Consider the following 24,753-nt stretch of genomic DNA (forward strand, 5'->3'; position numbering starts at 1 on the left):
ACATCTTATAAGTATTTGACAATTCAAAACAAATTGTTGCAATTAGTAGTTTTAAGCACACTTTGATTAGAAAGATATTTTCTTCTTGTTATTCTCAGTATGGATTAGCTTAATTTTTAAGTCTTCATAGATCAGTTTTTGTAATTCAGCACTTTTACTTCAAGTCAGAGTTGAAATGTGCGCAACCATTTTCTTCTATAGTCAAAAAGAAGCACAAATTTAATGTTATAACAAATATTACACAGTAGGACCCTTCAGTCAGTCTGGATTGTGGATTGGTGAAAATAAAAGGCAGGATTCATTAGGCTATCTGTCAGAACTGTAAAATGAAATTCAGTTATGGTCTGTGTTTTTCTTTAGATCTCATAAATGGAGCCCAAGAGCAGTGTGAATTGCCTCCTATGGATGGTTTTCCTCACTGTGAAGGGAAAATAAGGGTAAGTGAACTGGTTTGAATCTTATGTGTGTTCTGTTAAAAATTCAACATATGCTGCAAGAGATCACTACTTGGTGACATAAAGCAAGAACAACTGAGTCTAAAAAGAGGATCTTTAGGAGTATATGTCACTACAGCATTGCTTACCTCAAGCCTTTAATACTACTACTGCAGAGAAATAAAATGACATCCTCCTAAGACAGGAAAAAGTTGCCATATCATAATAAAATGCTATATTATTTATTGAAATGCCTTATTATTTAAATTATATCTTGTCATTCAGAAACTTCTCCTTTTTTACAAGCCCTGTTTTTTTCCCCATGATGAGTAATTTGACGTTCCCCCACCCCAGGATTGTGATTCTGTAGGTCTCTCGCTCCAACCCTTTTTCTGTTTCAGTAAGACATAGGTTTACACTTCTTTCCTCTCTTTGCCCACATCTCTATGTGGTTCCTGTCTTCTCCTTTTCTATTGAAAGCGTTTTGCCTCTTCTGCTCATGACCTAGGCAGTGCCCTAACTGTGCAACCAGAACTCTGGGATTCACAGTGGGTTCTACATAAATCCTATATTTTAGTAATAATGTGTTTGGAAAGGCTAAATATCCAAAGCCATCAGACTTTGATTGGAAAGAGAAAAAAAAAACAAACAACCAAAAAACCCACCTACCCCCCCAAGAAAAACAAACAACCCCTACCAAACTTGCAGAGATGGAGTTTTTTTCCCCAAGATACATTTCAAATGTAAGGATACTGCTTTATTGTTGTGGGTGTCACATCCCTGGAAGTGTCCAAGGCCAGGTTGGATGGGGCTTGGAGCAACCTGGTCTAGTGGAAGATGTCCTTACCCCTGGCGGTGGGGGGGTTGGAACGAGGTGGTCTTTAAGGTCCCTTCCGACCCAAACCATTCTGTGATTCTATGCCTAGTGAGGTACAATAGTAAAATTGCTTAACTACCAAAGTATTTGTGAAATTATGTTGCCTTTATTTCTCTAAATAAAATTCTTCGACTGTGATATTTTTAAAAAAATCTGTATGTTTTGAATCTCTGGTCTGTGTTTCAATCTGTTTTGACAAACTGGCCACATAGTGGCTATGTCTTGCATTATTTGAATATAAAAATATGAATTGCAATTAATGACTTGCTTCTGCCAAAATGGCATATTCCTGGCAGAATCAGGCAGATTTCAATCTTGGTAACTGAAATGATCTGTTAAATTCTAGAGTGAGTGTATCATGGGGAACACTCACAATGCAGCCACAGTCATGTGTCTGGATCTCGATTATATTCTCCTTTTGATATTTGTCTCTGCTTGCCTGGTTACCAGTTTGTATAAACTGTGCTCACATCTGCTGTGCTGTTGCTTCCCCAGTGTAACTGAAAGCAGAGATGCAGCATGCTACAAAATATTAATAAAATCCGTTTTTGTTGTTTTGTAATTTTTTAATTTTTATCTGGTTGTTTATGGTCGCTTTCAACTTCCTCTGTTATTCCTGAGTTTGGTGTGAAAGTTATTTCATTGTACTTAAACCTAACAGACTGTGTTTTTTGTTCTGTTGCAGTGGATGAAAGATATGTGGCGATCTGATCCCTGTTATGCAAGTTATGGTGTAGATGGGTCCACGTGCTCCTTTTTTATTTACCTCAGTGAGGTCAGTAGTCTTTTAATCTGCAGAAGGGGAACATCATATTGCCTTCAAAGTTTTGGTAACTGTACTTTTCTCAAACGAAATCATAATTTTCTTCAGAAAAACTCTATGAAGAGGAAAAACTTATTAAAACAGAATTATTATTATTATTATTCATAAGCTCTCCAGGGGTTTCTAGCCTGGAGAATTCTAATGTTTGTAACTGAAGTGATGTAAGCAGCAACTCTCCAGGGAGTCCCCACTAGGTGTTCTGTTAAACCCAAATATGAAGCTCAGTCTTAGATCTTTGCCTTTGAACACTTTTTCTGTTGATTTCAATGTAGCTTCTGAGGTACTAATAGGGACGCATTTTAGGGAAGGCATTTGGAATGTAAAATTTAGAAAGTGGAACTAGTTGGTAAATTGTCCTAAGCAGCATGGCCTCTTCCTTCTTGGAGACTGTGAATTGCAGGATCTGTTAAGAGAAAACAAAAACCCCTGAAGATCGAGTTTTTGAGTGAAGTTGCAGTATATTGGCTGAAGTATCTATCAGAACCAAAGCTGTCTTGTACACAGCGGAGTAGGGTGCTTGTCCTGCTGGGTTTCTCTCTATTTCCTGAGCAACACTTGTTTTCCAAGAATGAATTTTGTTAATTGTTACTTGCTCTATTACTGTCTTGGAGTGTGTGTGCCGGAAGCAGTCAAGTGTATTTGATCGCTTGGCCTCCTCTTTCTTATTAGTAAAATTTCAATAACTTACAGCAACTGATCTTATGGGTAGTATTGATATCTAGTGGATTACTGCTTGTAAAGAACTGCAAGAGCCAATGTGGCTGCAGAATTGAAAACTAATATTAATTTCCTAGCTTCTGCAGGATTGGCAGTGTGAGGCTCGTTTTTTAAATTATATATCTGAGATTAAAACAGTAAGTCTATTATAATAAGTAACTCAGATGTAATGAGAGCAGTTGCTGTTAGTTTACTCAGTTGACTGTCATTGAACTTTTGATGGCATTGCTTGCAGCAGCAATAGTTAAATGCATTTCCAAAACATGTATCTGAAGACATGAAAAGGGCTGGGTTGAATCACAGTTTTGACTCATTGCATTTCCAGTACCAAGTGTTGATTTATTCATGGGCTGTGAAGCTAGAGAAGGAAAAGATACAGGATGACTGTATTATTTATCTTGTTATTTATCATAGAAGTTAGAGATATGGTTTCATAATCATCTGAGGTTGATCTAAGTCTTCTGCTAGAAGGTCTTGTTTTAGCATTAGCAGACTTATGTTTGGTCATTAGTATTCTGTCAACCAGCAGGTGCTTCATGTTTTTAATGCAGATATATCTTAAAAATGAAGATATATTTCAACTGAATGAGAGAATCTAACATTCTTCAATGACATTTATTATTTGTATTTCTGTTAAACCACAGTTTTTTACACAACAGTCTTCTCTGATCATCAGTTTTGAAAACTCAGTCAATGCTGTTAGCTTTTTCATAATTGATGTTTCATGACCAAATGTGAGCAGACTTACAGAGGCCAAATGGTTGTTTTTTCCAGGGTCTCGGGATTTGAATTTTTTCGTTAGCAGCAATATTAAATTTGGGCAACTTTTCATTTCATGAAGGAAAAACAGTGCAATTAGTCTATGCATATTTGGCAACTCCAGACAAAGGTCCTGTCCTTTTTTTTTTTGTAAAGTGTTTTCTTATGACAGAATGTAAAACTAATATTGGGTGAGCATGTTATTAACCTTGAGTTTAAATTTGACATTCTTAATCCTATGATTAATTTAATGATTAATGCCCAGCAGCAGAGGTTGAAAGCTTAAATGTTTGCGAATGCAAGCGTGAAATGAAATTCTAATAACACCAAAATGATATGGATTTATGAGGTGTGTTGGCTGCTAGGGATAACTTGGAAATGCTGTTGCTAGAGTAATTTGTCAAAGTGGACAGTGATGAAGAGTTGACAGTTTACAGTATGGTTGCAGAGCTGAATGATAAATGTGTCTACAGAGCTCTCAAGTCAAAACTGCAGATTTAAAATATTAAAATGCATTAGGGTACTGGAAAGGATATTACTCTTAAGATTTTTCTTTTTTTACTTCAGGGTTACAGTACAGGAGTAAGATGGTTGTGTGTGTGCATGCTGAGTTTGAAAAGGCAATGTATGCATCAAATTCTGCACAGCCTCAGTTTGAAAAGACAAAATGTGCATCAAATCGTGCATATGTCTACTTTTGCTCTACAATCTAGTGTGACAAGTTTCTGTGCTCTGTCATACTCTTTTGGATCTACCTTTTCCTTCGGAAGCAGTTCAGTTAGGGTATTACATTATGCTCATCTAGTACTCTTTGTTATGCAATTTTAAACTTGTAAACAATGGAGCCCAAAATATGGTATTTTGGTGTGTAATATGGGTCAGAACCACAGAGGCACAAAGTAACTTGCCCACAGTTTATGTTAAGCTTTAGAAACAAATGGTGGGAATAAAACCCAGCCTTTGGGTATCAGTCATGTGCTCTTGTTAAGTTTCTACCATGTGTGTTTGCAAAATAGAAATAGCATTGTGAAAGTTCAGGCTGTCCCAAGTGTTCTCTTCTGAAGAGCCTACACAAGTGCAGGTATTAGCAGTTCTGCCTCCTCTGCCTTGTTTTGGATGGCACTCCTGCAGAAACAGGAACAGCTCTTCTCCAGTGCTCTTGTGTCCTGCCTGCTGTACCAGAATGTGGCAAGTGTGGTGAACCAAGGAAAGGAAGAAGCAATCCAGCATGTTCAGGCTTATGTTTTTGATTTAAAGCTGTCCCCTATACAAACTTGCAGATGAAGCTGCAAGAAATTTTGCACTTTTGTCTTGCTGTTTTGCTGCAGGCCCTGGATCATTCCTGATGCATGACAGGCAACTAACTGTGTGGTCATAGAATCACAGAATGGCTTGGGTTGGAAGGGACCTTAAAACTTACCAACGCACTGCCATGGGCAAGGACACCTTCCATTAGTCCACGTTACTCCAAGCCCCATCCAACCTGGCCTTGGACACTTCCAGGGATGGGGCATCCACAACCTGTCTGGGCAACCTGTACCAGGGCCTCACCACCCTCTGGTCTTCAAAACACTAATTGTGCTGAAGCGTTTGAAGACTGGAGGCACAAATGGTCTGAATAGCAAAACCAGATTCGAACAGAGTCTTGAACAGAGCAAAACAGGGATTAGAAACAGCACAAATTAAAAAGGAAGTTAAATTATTGCTAAACTATCTGGATGGTTGAACTTGCTTCCTTTTAACCATGATGCAAACTTGCCCATAGAGAAGTTACTTTCTTTTAATTTAGTTATGAAACAGGCAGTTTTTTTACACTGTAATGATATTGGCACAGTTATAATTTTCACGGATGGCATTGCCTCTGGGGAAAAACGTGAAAAAATTAATTTCTAGGCAGTACCAAAATATATTTCACTGCAAAATGTCAGTTTGCAGCTGAAGAAGGAAGTTTTTAAAAATATCTTCTAGAAAATGAATTTTTCACACTGTTTTCCAGCTTTTAAAAAAAAATGAAGGGGGCTTATAGTTCTTTTTTTTTTCTTTATCTGCATATTTGCTTTCTCTGAGAGGACTGCCTTGCACACAGGAGTGGGGCTTGTGCTGTGCCTGGTGGTCAGCAGGGAGCTGTGATGCAAGTTACTACCTCCCAGGGATCATGACAATTTACTTGCTGGAGCCAGGCAGGTCTCTCTAAAATCCTAGACTTTGGGTCTCCAACTCCCCTTTCAGGTGCAAGTGTAATTTTTGGTATCCATCTTGGAATCCAGTGCTTCAAAAGACTTAAAACTGTTTTGAATTCCAGTCTTTGAGACTCCTGTAGCTTTTGGACATTTGCTAATACACTGCTGCAGAGAATTCTTGTTTTCAGTCCTTCGGACTTGGTGGAAACAGAACATATGGTTTGGTTGTGGGAGTATTTTTCTTTACACTGTTATTTCTGCTTTGAGGGATAAAACAGAAAAATACAAACCAAAGGTGATTTTGAACATCAGTTTGTTTCCAAAATGAAAGTTGTAGGCTGAGGCACATTTTAGTGAAAACTCATGGGAATCATAATTATAGAGGTTCCTTAAATCCTTGTGGGTTTTCTGTTTTACTGCAGTTTGCTCACATTATGTGGAAGTCCCCTGTCCACAACTTTGGCTCCATGTGTAAGCTAATCCGTGACATGGAGTTAATGGTTTGCATTTCTTCAGTGTAATGTAACATCAAACCAGCTTCTTTGAATTCTATGCAAATACTCAGAAATTTGACAAAAACTATGTTGTCTTCTGAAATGTAAAGCAGAAAAAGTTCAGACTTATTTAGTCATCTTACAAATGTCCCTAAGAAAGTGAAATGCTGATGATAGTCAGCACTTTGTCCCCGAATTATATATTAGTGTATTGGCCTGAATTTGAGTGATTTGTTCTCAGTTACCTTTTCTGCTTCTGTCAGCTTAAACTAGGACTAGTCTTTTTATGTCTTGTTGGAAAAGGCATAAATGCCAGTGTAAAAGACTTATCAAATTTAGTGGACATTACTGAAGTTAGATGAGAGACCATTTGTTGATTGATGAAATCAATCAGTGCAACTTGATTAAGTATAAAATGTTGTGTTGCAATGTCACTGGGGCTGTGGGTACCCAACACCCAATGTTTGAGATTGCCTTTGGAAACAACCAAATCTTAAGTTACCTGTACAGTCCTCCATTTCACTAAACAGGCTGTCAGTCATCTTGCACGCTGTAGATTCTTTAACACCTTCGAAATGGCTACTTGTCATTGAGGAAATGCTAAACAAAATACAGGAGTTGAGAAAGTCACCTTCCCAGTGAAAGCAGTTCTTTCACATTCATTTCTCAAAGGGATTTGTAAGTGAATGTTACATGTTCTCTTCTCTGCCTGCCTTCATGCTGCCTAATAAATTTAAAGATGAACCTTCTTTCACCAGATATTGCACTGTTGGGGGGGGGGTGTTGTGTGTATTTTTCACTCTGGGGCTGACATAAGATACTTAAGATCAGCACTGTACCATGGATAGGAGTACACTGAGCAGTAGTGTGTTCATCTGATCTGCAAAGAAAGTTGCTTTATCTTCCCCATAGATGGGCTGCACCTGCCCTTTAGAAGAATCCAAAATGAAGATTATCCCAGGTGCTCAGAGAGTGTACCCTTCAGCCTCTGCTTTATTCAACTCCCACTGTGACTCTTTAAAAGCATAAAGGACTTTCTGAAATTTTGGATTTGGAGAGCTGCTGGCAGAGTATTCTTTGATTTAATGTGGAAGATGCTCAGACTACTCCAGTGCTACAGATGTTTGCCAGGTTCTTATAACTGTGCTTGAAGTACTTGCTCTGTAATAGAGTCAAGTGCTGCAATCTCTACCTCAGTTTCAGTGAGTTTCTGAAGAAGAGTTACTGGAATACCTGCAAAGCTTCTATAAAACATACTCGGCAAATTTCTTGGGTTTTCTCGTTTGGGTTTTTTTGTCATAAATTCAGCCATTTACACCTCAAAGCAATTCAGAACACCAGCTTTTCGCTAATACCTGCAATCATGTAGCACTTAAATTTTGAATTTCTAAAGTGCCATGCAGCTTAACCTTAAGGAGCTGGCTGTATATACTCCAGGCAGGGCTGTGACTAATGTGATTCAAAACCAAGTAGGGAACACTTGACTTCTCAGGTGCACATGACTTCCTGAGCATGATCAAAGACTACCTAATGCATTCAATTGGCATAGAATTCAGTATCAGCTACAGGAGGCACAGCTGGTCTGATTCGAAAATACGACAGCACAAAGATAAATATAGTGTGTTCTGAATAATAGCTTAGCATTTATATCACTCATCCAAAAAATTATCTGTCTTCAGATCTGCAATTGCTGCTTCTCAACAGTCATCTTTGACTGCTAATCTGTCTGGTGTCACATCCTTCCTATTAAATGACAGTACAACAGTTGGTGGCTATGAAGACCAACCATAGAGAAAGAACTGATGGTAAACCAGTAAGAGGAAGGTTGTCCTGGAAAGGTAGAAGAGGAGTCCTGGTTCCTTCTTTGGAGACAACTTCAGTGTTTGGTCTTAAATGATTAAACTAACAATTAGAAGAGCAGGATCTAAATGAACACCACTGCCCTCCTTCACCTTGCTCATATTTGTTGCACGAAGATATTCTGTACCTAAACAAATACAAAAATGAAGTATTTCTATATTTGTAATGGAGTTTTCATCTAGACCCACTTTAGTGATATCATAATCCTTTCTGTCATCATTGCCAATGACAGGGAAAAGGTGTATATGAATGGAATGATGCCAAATTTGTAACTGCATCCTGCAGCATTAATACATACTACATTATCTTCCTGTTTATAATCATATATATACACATCTATACACACACTCATACACACTTTTTTCTCCCCACTGTACATGGTTTTTAATCATAGTTATTTCTGGCCCGGGACAAGTCACACTTGAATGCTGTTGCATTTTCTGCAAAACTTTTGTTTTGAGTTTTCAGCCAAAGCAGATGTTGTACGTCCATCCCCCTGTCCCTGCCCTGTTCTGCATTAGGAACTTCCACAAGATGTGTTGCAAATCAAAGTCCCTAATTCTTCATGTAATATTCTATGCTCTATGTCTCTCTTGTCCCTGGTAGTTTCAGTGAAAGCCAATAGGCTTTCTTTAGGTAATTTGGAAGCAAGGGGAGAAAAGCAAGTTCTGGGCACCAGGTGTTTTCACAGAGCTTGCATCGCTGCCGATGCCTATTTGTCACTTATCACTTCTAGTTGATTCTTTAATTATCTGCAAAATTAACTCTTGTTCTGAACAACAGAATTTGTATTAGCATTTTGGCTGGTTTTACTATCATATGGGTTTTCATCCTGATGTTTACATCAAATGGGCACACAGTCATATCCAACCTGATATTGAATATTTCCAGGGCCGAGGAATCCACAGCTTCTCTAGGATGTGTTTGGCCTTTTGGGCTGCAAGCACACACTCTTGGCTCATGTCCAGCTTTTCATCCACAGGAACCCCCAGGTCCTTCTCCATAGGGCTGCTCTCAATGACTTCATCTCCCAGGCTCAGCTCCTGGCTGGAATTGCCCTGGCCTACTACAGAAGGCCACCAGATTGGTCAGGCATAATTTTTCTTTGGAGAAGCCATGCTAGCTGTCTTGGATCACCTCCTTTTCTTGCATGTGCCTTAACATTGCTTCCACGGGGGCATGTGTATCTCTCATCTTTTTTGACCAACAATGCCTGAAGTTCACCACTAAGGTAATCCTGGTTTGGCTGGTTTGTCAGTCAGTATCTCCATGTCCACTTTCCCTTGTGTCAGTACACTGAATGAATTAATAATGTTGTTTCTTCTTTCCCCTTCTCATAGTATGTCAGACTGGTTGGCTTCATCTTTGCTTTCTTGGTGCACTTGCGAATTATTATCCCCCATCCAACAGCTCTCTGTGAGCCACTGGCTGATAAAAATGAAAAGAATTTTCCTATTTCTATAAGAAAATGCCTATGCTGCTTCCCAGTGCGTTTATCAGTCCTGAAAATAACAAAACAACTGACATACTTTGAAGAGTTGCAAAAAAATCTTCTGATGAGTTAAGTTGGTCATTCCAATGAGAGAGGAATTGACTGAATGTCAATAGGGAAAAATGAGAGGCAGACCAACTGCAGACACTGATAGTACTTTGAATCTACTCCTCAAGTGTTTAGTTATGATGAGAATTACCGTAATGTAATTTAGACTAGAGGGACTGTTTCTAAAAGCATAAAATAACTGTATTTGTTTTTCAGTCAGTGAGGCATGCAGCTAACTGTCCTTGGCAGCTCTGAAAAATCTGCAATTCCTTTAGGATGCCTGGTGGTGCAATGTGAAATACATGAAGCCAGAAAAGGGGCACGTACGGTAGTCCTTGAAGTGTCATATCTTAATTTAGATCAGTGTTAACGCTAAGAATAATGCAAAATTTGTACTATTAAAACAAAAAAGAGAGAGTTTGTGACTGTGCATGATTTGTGACATGGAGCTTGCAACTCTTTTCTGCCGATGATTCTACAAGTTTATGGTTGTAGAAGTTAGGATTGTTGATAGCTACAATTTCTAGTATGGTTCCAGAGTTGGAGACCACTGAAGAATCAGATGTTTTCAGAGGAGGTTGATAAGTCACTACTTTCAAACGTTGTATTGAACACACTGAGTAGATTAAATAAGAGCATTCAAATTTAGCTTTTTATAATTTCTCTGAGGAACCTAAGTTTGATACATTTCTTCTCTTTAATGAGGTTATGATGGCTATTCATTTATTTTCATGTGATTGGTCTTCTAGGCAATCATATGGTATGATCTTAAGTCTTTAATCTGTAATGCTTCAGGCTTACTGCAGCATGATTAAGCTAAAATTGTGTTTTGACAGGTCTGCATTTGGGAGAACCATAAGAGCAAGTCTGACTTCTAATTCTCTGGGAGCTGTGAACTTAATGAGTAGTGATGGGGTATCTTAGCTGGCCAATAGCTTTTTGCATTTCTCCCTTTTCAGAGTACAGTCATGTTTCAGCTTTCATGGGTTTGCCTCCAGCCGTGAGATTCCTGCTTCCCAAAGCAAATGGTCTCATTTCCTAAGGCACATGAATAATAAGGATTCTACGGGACAAGCAAGATCCCTGAGGAGAGCACAGGAGCTTTCAGTGACTTGCATCCATTTGCTGTTTCTTCCCTAACTCACTGTTGTACTTTTCTAGTGGCCAATAGTAGAAGTATTGTATTTGCATTGATCATATTTCTCTAAGCATTACAGCTGTTCATACTTGCGAATATTGTTACTTATGTTATAATTACATTGTTCATACCCCTCAAACGTGGTGGCTTTGAGTCTATGATTCTTCTTTTTTTTGTCTAGATTGTTACAAGGTTGAACTTTGATCCCTGGCTTTATGTCTTTGTCTTTTTATGAAGATGGGAAATGTTCCAAAATACGTATTGTTGTAAGGTCTAGAAGCATCAAAAACTTCTTGAAAACATTTAAGAACTGCTCAGAAAAACTGTATTTTGAGCATTTAACAATTGACTTCTGTCTTGAAAGGATTTGATCTACTGTTTTCATTATCATGAATGAATATCTAAATGCAACTTTTGGTTGCAAATCTGCAAGGTTAAAACAGTATTGAATTGCAAAAAGTCTTTTTCTTGCAAAAAGCAGTTCTACCTTGAAGTGGTTACTGTATTATCAGCTGATGTCCTGTTTAAGCCACAGAAAGGTGTAACGTAAAGGCAGTGAGAAGCTTTGGTAGATCAGCTGAAAGTAGAATAGGATGATTTATTTTGTATGATTATTTTACAGGTTGAAAATTGGTGTCCTCGTTTACCTTGGAGAGCTAAAAATCCTAATGAAGAGACTGATCAAAAAACAGTGGTAAGAACAACCATGTTCTTAATAAGAACAAACATGAGAAATAGTTCAGTAATTGTGATTCATGCAAAATATCCTGGAATCCTGTGCCTCATAAATGCTAATAAGACTAGGATTTATAATTTTTATTCCTCTTGGACTGTATATATGAAGCTCATGTATCTTCTCCAGTCATTGTATTGTGGTAGATTTCCATTAAAAACATTTTTGTGTTTAAATTTATGAAATAGTGTGCACAAATAGTGAGAAAAATTACAAATCCATAGACTGCTCATCAGTATTAACTATATGTGAAAGTGTCCATTTTTATTGTCTCATAAATCTGGACCTTTTTTATAAAAGTGCCTTACTGGAAAAGGCTTATATCCATTTCAGATTTGTAGTAACATTTTGATTACTCCTAATTTTTTTCCCTTTAAAAACTCCACAGCACATAGAGTTGTTTCTAAATTGTTACAACCTAATTATGTAGCACTTGGGTATTTTAAGATAATTTAAGATAATTGCTGGGCTGTGTATGAACATTGCTTACATAACATAGATATAGGCTGTCTCATTTTGCAAAACCAGTTGTTCTTAGATCAGCTTTAAAATGAGTATTTCCTTTAAAAATTATACCCTAGTAATGTTTCTTCCTTTATGGGATGCTTGGAGACATCCTTGTATTTGGAAGATTCATGGTACACATGACTCTTCAGCATACTGTTCTGTATTGTGTTTTAGACGTACTTTAATCTCCTTTTGAAGCACATGAGCAAAAATAAACAGAAAGTAATACGTCGTGAAACATTGTAAACATATTCTGAGCTGCCAAATGCCACTAATAAAAATAGCAGTAATTTATGTAGCTTAGAAACGTCTGTTTAAATATGTCTTTAATATTTGGACTAAAATCTCAACTTGTGCTAGGAGTGCATCCTTTTTTTCTATTTCCTTTTATAAAAGAGGAATATAAAGCACAAAGTTCACATCTGAGCATTTTTGCCACTTCTGGAAAGTTCACTGAGGGATAACTAATGTTTGAGGTTTTTCATTAATGCTTTAATTGAAGGCTGAAATTCGCATCAACTTTGATAATCTCTACAAAATGATGTCAAGACATGAGGAGTTCAGGTGGATGATGTTGCGCATCAGACGAATGGCTGATACCTGGATTGAAGCGATCAAATCACTTGCAGAAAAACAAAATTTGGAGAAAAGAAAACGAAAAAAGGTAAATGAGGACGTTTTTATTCCTGTCACTTGCAGTTATATAGGCTCTTTCAAGCTTCTCATTTCAGAGTGGAAATACCAAACACGTCTTAAAGGCTCCTGTTTGTGCTTGTGCCTCTTTTCAAGAAATATTTTGCTGCTTGATATTATGTTACAATGGGTGTTTGCTTTACAGAAGTTTTACGTGCTTTTCATAAGTCAGTCTGGGAGTAAATTTTCTGACCTCTTTAGTTTTGGATAAAACAGAGACTATGTAGAAGTTTCTAAAGGGAGAAGCTGCAAATTTACTGCAAGCTGATGACGCTGGAGTTTTTATGTAGTCATAGGAGCTGTACATCTTTGTTGTCCAAAATTCAGACTTTAAATGATGTACGTCAGGTTTGGATTTGAGTAGACTGAAAGTGGTCTACAGCTTTGGATTGGATCAGTTTAGACCTCCTGTAATGAGTGCCATTTTAAAACCATGAGATTCTTGAAAAAGGTCTATTTCATTTGATTTAATTTTTGTTTTTAATTATCTCAACTAATTAAGATAAAGCCAAAAGTTGTAAACACAACAACAGGTTTCCCTTCCTGCCTTGTTCTTACTGGAGCCAGTTCTTTATGGCAGCAGGCCAGGCACAGGAATGTTTCTACCCTCTCTTAAGCCTGGCTGGCTGCAGCTGAGCTCCTTGCTTGAGATTCTTAGTCTTTGCCTTCATTACAAAATTAAATTATTGGGGTGGAAGTATTGGGTCATTTTCGTTGATTTTTTGGGGGTTATTTTTGGCCACAGTTGGAATTTAATAGAAAGAAAAAATGCCCTAAGGTATAACAGTTGCATGTTTAATGTCGATAACTCTAACATGTGACTTTCCTTTTCAGATTCTTGTTCATTTGGGGCTTTTGACAAAAGAATCTGGATTCAAGATTGCAGAAAATGCGTTTAGTGGTGGCCCACTTGGTGAATTAGTCCAGTGGAGTGATTTAATTACATCTCTCTACTTACTGGGCCATGACATCAGGATTTCAGCTTCACTGGCAGAGCTCAAGGAGTAAGGAGATTACTTTCACTTTTGAAACTGGCATTAAAAGAAAAGAATTGTAAACTCTTGAAGCTTCTATTAGCAGTATATAATTTCTTGAAGCGTAAAATGAAAGTGATAATTCACTAAACAGACGATAAGATTATTTTCAGGAGCTAAGTATATGTGCCATGGAAAGGATAATGTGTTTTCATTGTAGCTCCAGGCTCCTGGGACTTCATAAATGAATGTTGTAAAATTCAAACTAAGCAGCTTAGACTTTAACATTCCAGGTGCTTTAACCAGCTGCGCTAGGAAATGTTACAGACTAGCCTAATTCTGTGTCCTCTTCTTCAGTTTCTGCTATTCTTCACTCAGTATCTCACTTTAAAATAAAGGTTTAAATCCTTTAAACACATTACTTTTGATGTAGTTAATTGCTTATGTCAGATCAAATTGCTGCCTCACTCTTGGTTGTCCTGCTTTTCCTACTAGTTCAGCATTAGACATAAAACATCTGTTTTAAACATGAGCAGATACACTTTTTCTGTAGCTTTCATTTTTTATTAAAAAACATGAGAGCACTGTTTCATAGAGAACTCTTGTACTATAAAGCTGTCAATGGAAGTCAGAAATTGTTTTAAATAACTTTTATAATTTAAATATAGCTTCAGTAATTTAAAGCGCACTGTTTTTAAACATTCCAACCATATTACTCTCTTGTTTAAACTGGGTGAGGTTTTTCATGAAAATTATCACTTTAGTGAGATATAAACATTCTTTGATAAGTTCTGAGCATCTCTTGCATTCGAGTGTTCTTATATGGTTTGAGATTTGGAAACAATAAAAGAGTAACCTTTTTTTGGAAACTGGAATTACTGGAATAAGTAGTATTACAGCATCAACTCAAGATATTTGAAAGTAATGTTTTTCCATATTCCTTCTTTTTTTGTTTAGGATTATGAAGAAGGTTGTAGGTAACAGATCTGGCTGCCCTACCCAGGGAGATAAAATTGTAGAACTCATTTACATTGATATCGTGGGACTCACTCAGTTTAAGAAAACCCTTGGTCCATCATGGGTTCATTACCAGTAAGTATAACACTTATTTGACCTCTAAACTGCTTTTTTTAAGAGCTTTTGTTGAATAACACATGTAAAAATACTGAAGTGAGTCCGCTCATCTGAATTTGAATTTATTTAAAAGTGAAAATGTGGTTCTCTGTTGTCTTTAGCTCTGAGGAATAAAGGAGCTATTTTTTACCTGTTTCTTGCATACCATCATTATCTCCTCCAGCAAGCTTGAGATTCTTGGATTCAAGCATTTTTAATCTTAATGAATTATATTATCTTCTTCAGCCATCATCTTTGCCCCTCTTTCCCTCTCTTCTTTACCGAGCCTCCACCACTGCTATGTTCTGTAAATTAGTAGATGAGCTGAGAGATTATTGGATTTTGTTGTTTAGTTGGAATACCAAAGGCATGTTTTGCTTGTTGGTGTTTGTAACCATACTGGATCGATGATCCTGGAGATTTATCTATTCTGATTGTATTACCCAATGCAATTTTCTCTGTTCCATTCCTTAAGATACTGAGAGTTGTCTTTAGGGGCAGGCCCAAAGAATAACAGCAGTTATTGTTGCTTCTTTAGTCTATAAACATCCTTCCATTAAAAACAGAAGATGAGGGTCACAAGAAATTACTTTGTAGTCTTCTTAGTGTCTGCAGTTTTAGAACCTCGTTTTTTTTTTTGTCAATAACTTTAGATCAGCAAGCCTCCCGTGTGTTGTACAAATACCTATCAGCACAAAAGAAAACCAAATCTAAATTACTGACTTTGATTCTTCTATGCCTAGTCGAATTAGCTGTGTTTTATGATCCATAAATCCAGTAAATCCTACTTGAAGGAAGATATTGGAAGGTGTTCACTGCAGGCAGAAAAAGTGTGTTCTTACAACCCCAGGATTTTCTAGAGCATTGGATCTTTCCAGTGTGATTTTAAGTGGGAGTAATGTGATCAACATTGCCGATTAGATTACTCTTAATCTCTTTTTTGAAGCAGGGGAGTAAATGGATATTCTAGTTTTTAGCAGCCTGCTAATAAAGATAATCCCATTTTCCACTGAGCTACAGTTGGTTGTCTGTCTGCCAGAGGTAATTGTCACTAGGCATTCACATCCAGTACTGTGGTCACCATATGAAACTTTCTTATAAATTTTAAATGTTTCTTCCTGTTTGCTTTCAGTGTCCTACTTGGTATATTCTATAACAAAGATAAGGAAATATACCATGATACTGAGATTATTAGATTAGCTGTTCAATTTTTCTTTTCTATTTCATAGAATCATTAAATCTTGAATTATCAATCCTCTTTTCATTGATTCCTATTTTGTGGTAATGGCTGATGTTTTCTGGATTAGGAGAGCAGAACTGGATTTAATTCTAAATACCTTAGGTAGAGTAGTAGTTTTTGTCAGACTTTTGAATTAAGAATATTTTATTGCCTTTCTTCTACAATACTGGATTTGATGGAATGGAAAGGAGCCTCATCAAGTCCATGGCCTTGCTGAAAGATATATAGGGTGCATTTGTCCTTCGTGAGAGACTTTTGCCCAATCTTTTACTGAAGACTGCAGAAGATGCCCCAGCATATTGTTTTATGTACCTAAGATTTTCTTTAAAGTGTTTTTCTTGGCCTAGTTTCTTGCAAAGTGCCTATTATTGCTTATCTAGTATGGTTCTGGGGAACAAATTACTTTCTTCTCCTCTCTACCAAACTCTAGGATGTCTTATATACTGCTTTTACTTCAATTTGTTTTTTAAAAAATAAATTTAGGAGTTTGAATCATTACATACAAAATTCAGGTTTTGTACACCTTTCATCAAACTTCTTGCATTTGCTGTGAATCTCTCTAATTACTTGATCCTTTGTCTAAAGTTCAGTGTCCAAAACAGGGTCCAGAGTCTAGCAGAGACTACAAAATTGATTAAAGCAGGAGAATTAATTCATAGCTTCATGCATGCTGTCTCCTATTTCAGGATCCTCTTGCAATCATTTTTTTTTCTCTCAGCATCCTGAGTTACCTCATAAGTTTTGTCATCAAAATATTTTTAACTTGAAAACACTAAGTGTAGTATAACAGTATAATTGTGTGTTTCTGTTTAATTAATTCCAGTAAAAAAAATTATCAAAAATAAAGCTGCTGTATAGCCCGTGTTCTTTACAAACTTTGTTTTCTCTCTCAGTTGTATTTAATGTCAGTAGAAATATTTGTTTGTCTTTAAAGAAGTGTTTCTTACTAGACATGTGCAGGTCAGCTCAGTCTGGTTTATGCAGACCAGACTCAAATACAAATGATTTAAAATGTTTTTATTCACTTCAGTTTGGAATAGAGTAGTAGAATAACCCTCTGCCTTCAGAACAGTCTCTTGGTAAGAGTGCTTTATATAGTCTTTCTGGGTGAACTTGAACCCTGAGGTAATTTTTGGTAATTGCAAATCAGGTTTCTAGAACTGTTATCCCGAAAGGATGACCCTGCTGCTTTGGGGAGGGAGTATTTCTGAAATACTGCTTTGTACAGCTGAGCTCTGTAGCACCAGTGACTTTTGGTAGTACTTGCTTTATCTCTGGTATAATTGGTGCTGTAAATAGCATGAATATAGCAAAACAGATCTCATTTTTGAGTGCACCTTATTTTCAAACAGAAGAATGCCTGGACATGCTGGGTTTTTCAGCTCTGAAGTTGGGATATTTTAATGCAGTTTATGTGCAATGAAACAACATAAAATTAGTAGCTTAATATAGTTAGAGAAGTGCAGCCCATTGCCTTTCTTAGCACCCACATCCTCCATACAGCATGTAAGAATCTGGTATTTTTTCATTTTTTTATACAGTCTCTCTAGCAATGACTCATTCCCATATGCCAAAAATCCAACTGGCTTTTTTCTCGAAATAAATTAACATGACAGCTATCCTGAAAAATGAGCAGAGTTCCTGCTTCATGTATGTTCTCTAGAATACATCTGTTTTAGGAGGGTTATTTTCTAACTTAAGTTTTTGCATTTTAAATGCAAGTACTCTGGGGCCTGAAAGTTCATGTGTGTCCGTCTCTGAGGATTTCCATGGGCAGATAGGAGCTGTCCTGCTCCTGAGCTGGACAAATGTCAGGACAGACTGGAGTCTGTGTGTCTGTGCTGGCACATTGCAGTGCCAGAGCTCAGGGCACCTACAGAGCTTCCAAAGCAGAACTGGTTGGATTTCAACCACCCTGCTCCCAGGAAGGTGTCTGCAACCACTGCTTTTATGTACTCTGTATTTAACAGTTTGTGCTGCACTGGGTTGCTTGTTTAAACAGAGCTGAAGTAGATGGAACTAGAGAAAAATTATAACATCAGATGGGAGAAGTGTATGAATAAATGTGTAAAATACTTCTACTAGGACACCCCAGTTAAGATTGTGCTTCTACCCAATATTTATGGAAAAAAACTCCCTTTAAATAATCCTGGGTTACTTTTGTCTGATTTTTTTTATAAGCGCCAAAATGGTAACTTCTAATGTGTTACACAAAAAAAGAGTTTAATATGGATGTTTCTAAAGCAGTTTGCTACCCACCAGTCATCTTTTTAATTAGGCAGAGAATAGACTTATCAGTCTGACACCAATTTCAGGGCATGCTGTAATTCTCTGCAGCTTCACTGCTAAAGCTAGGTGACATTTTAGGAAGGAAGGGGGTAACAGAGTGAAAAACTGAATTTAAAAGTACACCAAATTAAGATTTTATTTAAAATATACCCCTGATTTAATTAAAAAAAAGTTTTGTCATTTTCAGAAGTAATTATTTCACTTTAGAAATGCTAAGGCATTGTATGCAAAAATAAATAAAAAAAATATTGAAAGACATTTAAACCATGAAGTGAAACAAATGGAGAATATGGTAGGGTAAACAATTGAGGTATTCCTACATATATTAAAATGTCAGTTCAGCATAACTGGTATTAATTACATTTATTTCTAGGTTTTAAATCTTTAGCAGTTCTTTTCTGCTGCATTTCAGGGATTAATTTCACCACTTGAAGCTTTGATCTCTCATACCATTTCTGCACACATTTGCAGCCTTTGCTACGATCTTTTTTCTGACTTATTTTATTCCTGAATCACATAAATATTTTTTGTTTTCCCTGCTTTCTGGTTTAGCTTTCTGATGCATCACATTTCCTGCCCTGATTCAGAGACCCTGTGTGTACTGGACATAGTTCCATGTATCCCTGTGAACCATTAGTGTTACATATCTTAAATCTGGATACAGGAAAAAGAGGAAACAGAGCACTTTGAGCTTATATGATTTGACAAACTCCAGTAATGCTGAAGTTTTTCAGTAGCTTTATCCCATTTTTCATTTCCCTGTACTCAAGTACCTGGCCAAAAGCTGTATATTTGAGAGGAATTTTGTTTTAAGGCCTGCCAAGAAATAAGAGGGTTTTTATTACTGAATGATTCATCAGTGCAGAAGTCGTTTTGGTCCTGCTGGCGTATTTTGTATGATGCAGAGATAATTGCCACTGTTGTAAAATATTTTCATTGAGAACAGTTGACATAAAACACTGTACAGAAACTGATCTGTCAGCTTTGTTGTTTGGTGAATCATAATGTGTTGTATATTTTGACTTTCTTTTTGCTTGAAAGATCTCTGTGAAGGTTTAAAAAAATGTAATTTCGATCAATTTGTACTTTGAAATACAAAGGTAGCATTTCATATGAGAGTTTAAATGTTGCTGGGTCTTTTTTCTAGTTCCCAAATTAATGAATACTTCAGAGAAATGAGCAATATATAAGAAATACGTAAATGTATTTTGGGGACTAAATTCTTTCATCTTTTAAAGCCAAAAAGTGGTTGGAGCTAAGTTCTTTAGCCTTTTGAGGACTAAATTCTTTCACGTGGGAAATGTTGAAAACTGGGGAAAACAAAGCCATTATTAACGTTAACTTTTGCAGCCAACTCCCTTCTCTGCCACCCATGAGGTTGTGTTTTTTCCTCAGCATGTACAAGCCTGGTGATACAATATGCAGTGATAAGAGTTCATGTGTTTATAACACAATTGCACATGGTGTGGAAGCACATCCTGTATAAATCTTTTCTGAAATATTGTTTCTGGGGGGTAGAAGAACATCAGGTCAGCAGCTTTGGAGCCATATAATCCAGTTCATTTGCAGTGGAGCCAGTGGCCAGTGTGATGGCCATAAAGTTCCTGCCCAGGCCATGTCAAAGGTCTGGCAGGCTGCATTTTGGAAACGTAACTTCTAGGATGTACGTGGTATAACGTGCTGTCTTCTTCACACTGAGACTTCTTCTGCCTGTTCTCTACTACGGGCCTTTTTTTTGAAAGGAGACGCTTGTAAATGAAGTGATTTCTTTTTCAAGTCATTAATAGGAGTTTAAATAAAGAGTGAGTGTGATTCTCTCATCCCAGGCTCTTTGTGATCCAGTGCCAGAGTTTCTCTCTGTTGTATGCTGGGTTTTGCAGGCATTTGACTACTATATTGTTTCTTCAAAAGTCTGTGATAAAATGTTTCATAAACAAATAAATGGTCTGTCTGACTGCAAGAGCTCAGCAAATTAAACTGTTTTCAATGCTTCTCCAGTAGGTCTAAGAGCAGAACCTGGAGCCTAAATACAATTGTCCAAAGACAGTGTAGTGTTCTGCTCTGATCTTCTTGGCATGTGGCCCTCAGCTGCTGCACTTGATTTTGTGGTAATGGTTGAGAACTTCAGAAAATAGATGAAGAATCCTCTCTTCTTCTGCCTAAATTCTACTTCAGAGCCTTAGGAAATGCAGGTGACCACTGTAGCATTCCAATAAGCTCTACTTGGATGCCAAAGCATAACTTCATTCTGTAAGAACAAAGAAAACCAAAATAAGCTCCAGGGTTGTTATTTGAATGTCTGATATATCCTTGAATTTTCTGTTCATGATGTCTTTGTGAATGTAATATGAACAGAAACGTTTGAAATTAAAATGTACCTTCAGTTTTTACACCATCTGCAGTTGCAAAGACAAAACACGTGTTAATTATCATAGATATAGATATATATATATTCTTAAATATACATATATATGTGTACCTACAGTAAATTTGTTTTTCTCTTTTAGGTGTATGCTAAGAGTTCTGGATTCCTTTGGAACTGAACCAGAGTTTAACCATGCCCACTATGCCCAGTCTAAAGGCCACAAGACACCATGGGGAAAGTGGAACCTTAATCCACAGCAGTTTTATACAATGTTCCGTAAGTACCCCTCTGTTTATAAATAATTTAGAACTTTAAAAAAAGGAGTGCTGTCATTAAGAAGAATCTTTTTATCGGGAAAGATGAATTCATGGTTTAATAAAATGCAACTGCTAAATGGGCAGAATCATGTAGGTAAGTGTCTGTGGGCTGTGCTAAAGCTCTGTCATGCTTTTATCCAACAATCAGAAAATAAGAATATCAACCTAATATAAAGAGTGGTAAGGAACTTTATTCTCTGGATGCCTGTGGAAAGCAGTGCTTGGCTTTTCTCTCAAGTGTCAGTGAGCTTTTGTTAGTTTTGACTTCTCTAATCTCACAATGGAGCAATAGATTTTTGACAGACTTGCTCGATTACATTTTTATAAACTGCACTCCTGCATTTCATCGTGTTGAACAGAAGTTTGTAACTATGTTAGCTATAGTGTTCTATTTCTGCTTCTGTCCCTCAGCAAGTGAGAAGCGCCATTCCTTTGCAATTTCTTTGCATTCAGGATTGATAAATGCCCAGCAAAAAAAACTTTTTTGCCTCTACTTTTTTGTGGCTTTCACAAAATTATTACCTAATGGGTTTTCATGTTGTGAGTATTTATCCTGAGGGGAGCTGATTAACATTTAATTGCCAGCAATGTACAAAGCTGTTGAAAAATAAGTGGTAGATTTCAGCATTGCTGTAGATCTTCCAAGCATCAATAAATATCTTCCAAAAAATCCCACAACCAAACCTAAAAAAGAAACAAAACAAACAAAAAATAATATAAATTCTCTATAAATTGGGTCAGATTAAATGATTACTGTGACCTGCTCTAGACCTAGTCTTTATGGCACTAGGTTCTAGAATCAAAGGGTCTTTCTCTTGCACATGGTAGTAGTAGTTTAAGTGTGTTATCTCTGAAAGGTGCAGAAAGTCACTACTGCCAGCTGGCTGGAGGGTAAGTGAGGCTTAGGGCAGTGTATGTTGTGTGCAGCAGCTGCTCAGCCCAAATCTGTAAGGAAACACTTGGTAATGACCAGCCAACCTCCACAGTTTGGTGCTGATCCTCGTCTGAGACTCAGGCCAGGGCACGCACTGTTCCCTCTCATCAGACTTCATAGTCAAGTCTTTCAAACTTTTCTGCTTTTCACAGCAGAATTATACATACTGCTGTCTGCTTGACACGCTTTTGATTTCAGTTGCCCTGTAAAATTCTTGAGAGAGGCATATTTTGTCTGTCAACATTCGCTCCGCAAGTTTTTCAGGAGAAATATAAGTGAAGGTTGTTCGAAAGATAAAAGACTGCATTCACAGTTGTTTGGAAGCAAGTAACAAAACATGTGGTGGTGAAATGTGACTTGGAAGTGGTTGCAGAGTTTGTCTCTGGACATTAGTTAGCAGAGCTTGTTCCGTATCCACATTTGCTAATATTTATTGGTGTATGTCCTAAACGGAAAAGGAGCTCAGTCGTGCTTTATTTAAGTAGTCCAGCTGTTGGGAAATTTGTGTGTGAGGTCCTGTTCAAGATAACACCAAGGGTGGTGATGCACTTGAGGAAAATAGTTGGATGAATACTTGTGGTACAGCTGTGTGCGTGCACCACTCAGTCCCACTCCATGAAATGCAGAAGAAAGTAAATCTCTCTAGAGATCTCTTTTGTGGCAGTACAGACTGCTGTTACAGCCTCTCGTTCAGAGAAAATCACTTCATAATGAATTTTCCAAAGCATATGACTATATTGGAATCTTAATAAGTAACCGTTTCCAATTTTTGCTACTGGAAATGACTGTGGGTCTTCCTTTGCAGGAAAAGTGGTAAATAGATTGCAGGCAAACTCATTCTGAAACACGAGTGGTTCCAGTGCTGTAGATTGTTCAAGGATCTTACTTTTTTTTTTACTAGGTGCAGAAGAGTTGGCGTGTTTTTTAATATTTAAAGTTTATATTTGTTGTTTGTTCTCTGCTGCAGAGATAACACCATCTTTATGAGGTTGTGATTAAAAGTGCATATTATGCATCAGTAAAGATTTTATGGCAGATTGGAACCCTGGACAACTTCCCAAGAACCCCAGACTCTATTATGTTTTTAGAACTCTGATTATAAGGGCAGAAAATTATTACTGAGCAACAAGAATGTCATATTCAAACCTGTGGCATATTACCAAGTGCTTGACTGTTCTCTGAGGGTTTTTTATATTTTTGGTTTCTTTTTTTTTTTTTTTAAGTTCAAATACTTTTACGCAAAATACTGGCACTGGTACTTTTAAAACTGCATGACCTTGCTTAAAAATCCATCTGAGTGCTTCCTGTCAGTGATGTTTGAGGCACTGAATTCCACCAGTTCTGAATCTAACTTTAACAAAGGTTTATTTTTCTTTTGAGAGTGTACTGCCTTGCCTCTCCTTTGAATGCAGTCTCTTATCCAAAAATATGAAAGGATGGAAAAATGCCCCTTTTCAGGCATATTTGCTATGTGCCATTTCCTATGCAAAATTCTAAAAAGTCCTTGGGTCTAAGTGAGTGCAGAACAGTTGCTGAGGCATTTTTTGTGAAAAACAGTGTCATTTGAAAGACTAAATGTAATGCAGAGGGATGTGTGCACAGTGTATGGTTTCTGTCTTTTACTGCATTATCCAGTTGGCTAATTTTCAGGAATCAAAAAGCAAAACCTCATAATTGCAATAAAATTGTTTTTTTTAATAACTCTGACTATAAATTTAACATTGCATGTAGCGTGAGTGCCTAGGGTTTTGTCTTTGGGGTTGTTTGTTTGTTTGTTTTTGGTTTGGATTCTTTAACTTTGCAAAATGTGCTTAATAATTGTCAGCTTGTGTGCCAGAATTACAAGGGAGACTTATAGGGGAGATCCTGTGTTTATTGCAGCCTTTTTGTGTGAGGTTATGATACTTTTCAGAGAGGCCAAAAAAACCCACACGTTGGAGTAACTTTTATATAGTAGGCATGGATGTTTGCCTGAAGCCTTGAATGTTGGAGTCCATCCCTGGAATTAAACACCCTGTCCACAAAAAAAACCCAAAACAAAACAACAGTTTTAATGAGCCTAAATGTCCATGTCTCTGTAGAAGGAGAACAGTGGCCAGTGTTGCTGGAAGTCACTGCTGGAAAAAGACCAACAGAAGCTAAAAATAATATAGAAAAAACTATGAGTAAATTGCTTATCATTTGTGTTGTCTGGGCGTTGGATTAAGAACAGTTTTGCCAACTTCACTTGCTACCTTTCAATATTTTATGATTGCTATATCTGGGTGAATTAGGCAATGAAATTCATATTCTGATTTACATAGTGTGACTTTGTCAGCCAGTAATTAGCATGGATACATAATACACAATTAGTTGGATGGCTGGTGTTAGCAATTCTGGTGTAAGAGGTGAACCCAAGAAATTCGGTAAAATTTATTTATGCCATTGAGCGACAAACAGCTTTGATAACAAGCATAAATCCAGGGGGTTTTCAAATTGTTGGTATTGCATCTCTGAGATTGTCAGGCTAGATTTCTTCTGTTTCTTTTATCTCTAATAATAAAATAAAGCTTAGCACACACAGAAAAAATCATTATCGTTGGAATCGGCCCAGCTGCAGAATTTTTATTATCAGAAACAAGGCAGAAAATAGCTACTTACTTCAGTAGGCACATGGGCAGAAATATAAGAACTGGTTTTGATAATAAAGCAAGCAAATTTATCTTTCAGTATTAACATGAAGGAGATGATCTGTTGAATAATATGTTTCTTATAACTTCCTTTCTG

At 37.0% G+C, this 24,753-nt stretch overlaps 1 protein-coding gene across 2 annotated transcripts in view; it reads left to right on the forward strand.

Moving 5' to 3' along the window:
- MGAT5 (alpha-1,6-mannosylglycoprotein 6-beta-N-acetylglucosaminyltransferase) overlaps positions 1-24,753 on the forward strand; it is a 140,851-nt gene that overhangs the window by 82,005 nt on the left and 34,093 nt on the right. For both annotated transcript variants that reach the window (XM_039386297.1, XM_027748938.2), the window contains exons 4-10: positions 361-437; positions 1,997-2,086; positions 11,445-11,516; positions 12,565-12,726; positions 13,590-13,759; positions 14,687-14,821; positions 20,879-21,012. In XM_039386297.1, the coding sequence (XP_039242231.1) occupies positions 361-437; positions 1,997-2,086; positions 11,445-11,516; positions 12,565-12,726; positions 13,590-13,759; positions 14,687-14,821; positions 20,879-21,012 (840 nt within the window). The remainder of the gene's footprint in view (positions 1-360; positions 438-1,996; positions 2,087-11,444; positions 11,517-12,564; positions 12,727-13,589; positions 13,760-14,686; positions 14,822-20,878; positions 21,013-24,753) is intronic.

Source organism: Pipra filicauda, unplaced genomic scaffold (genome assembly GCF_003945595.2).
Source record: "Pipra filicauda isolate LSUMZ 115617 unplaced genomic scaffold, ASM394559v2 scaffold47_size6085603_pilon, whole genome shotgun sequence".
Taxonomy (NCBI): Eukaryota; Metazoa; Chordata; class Aves; order Passeriformes; family Pipridae; genus Pipra; species Pipra filicauda.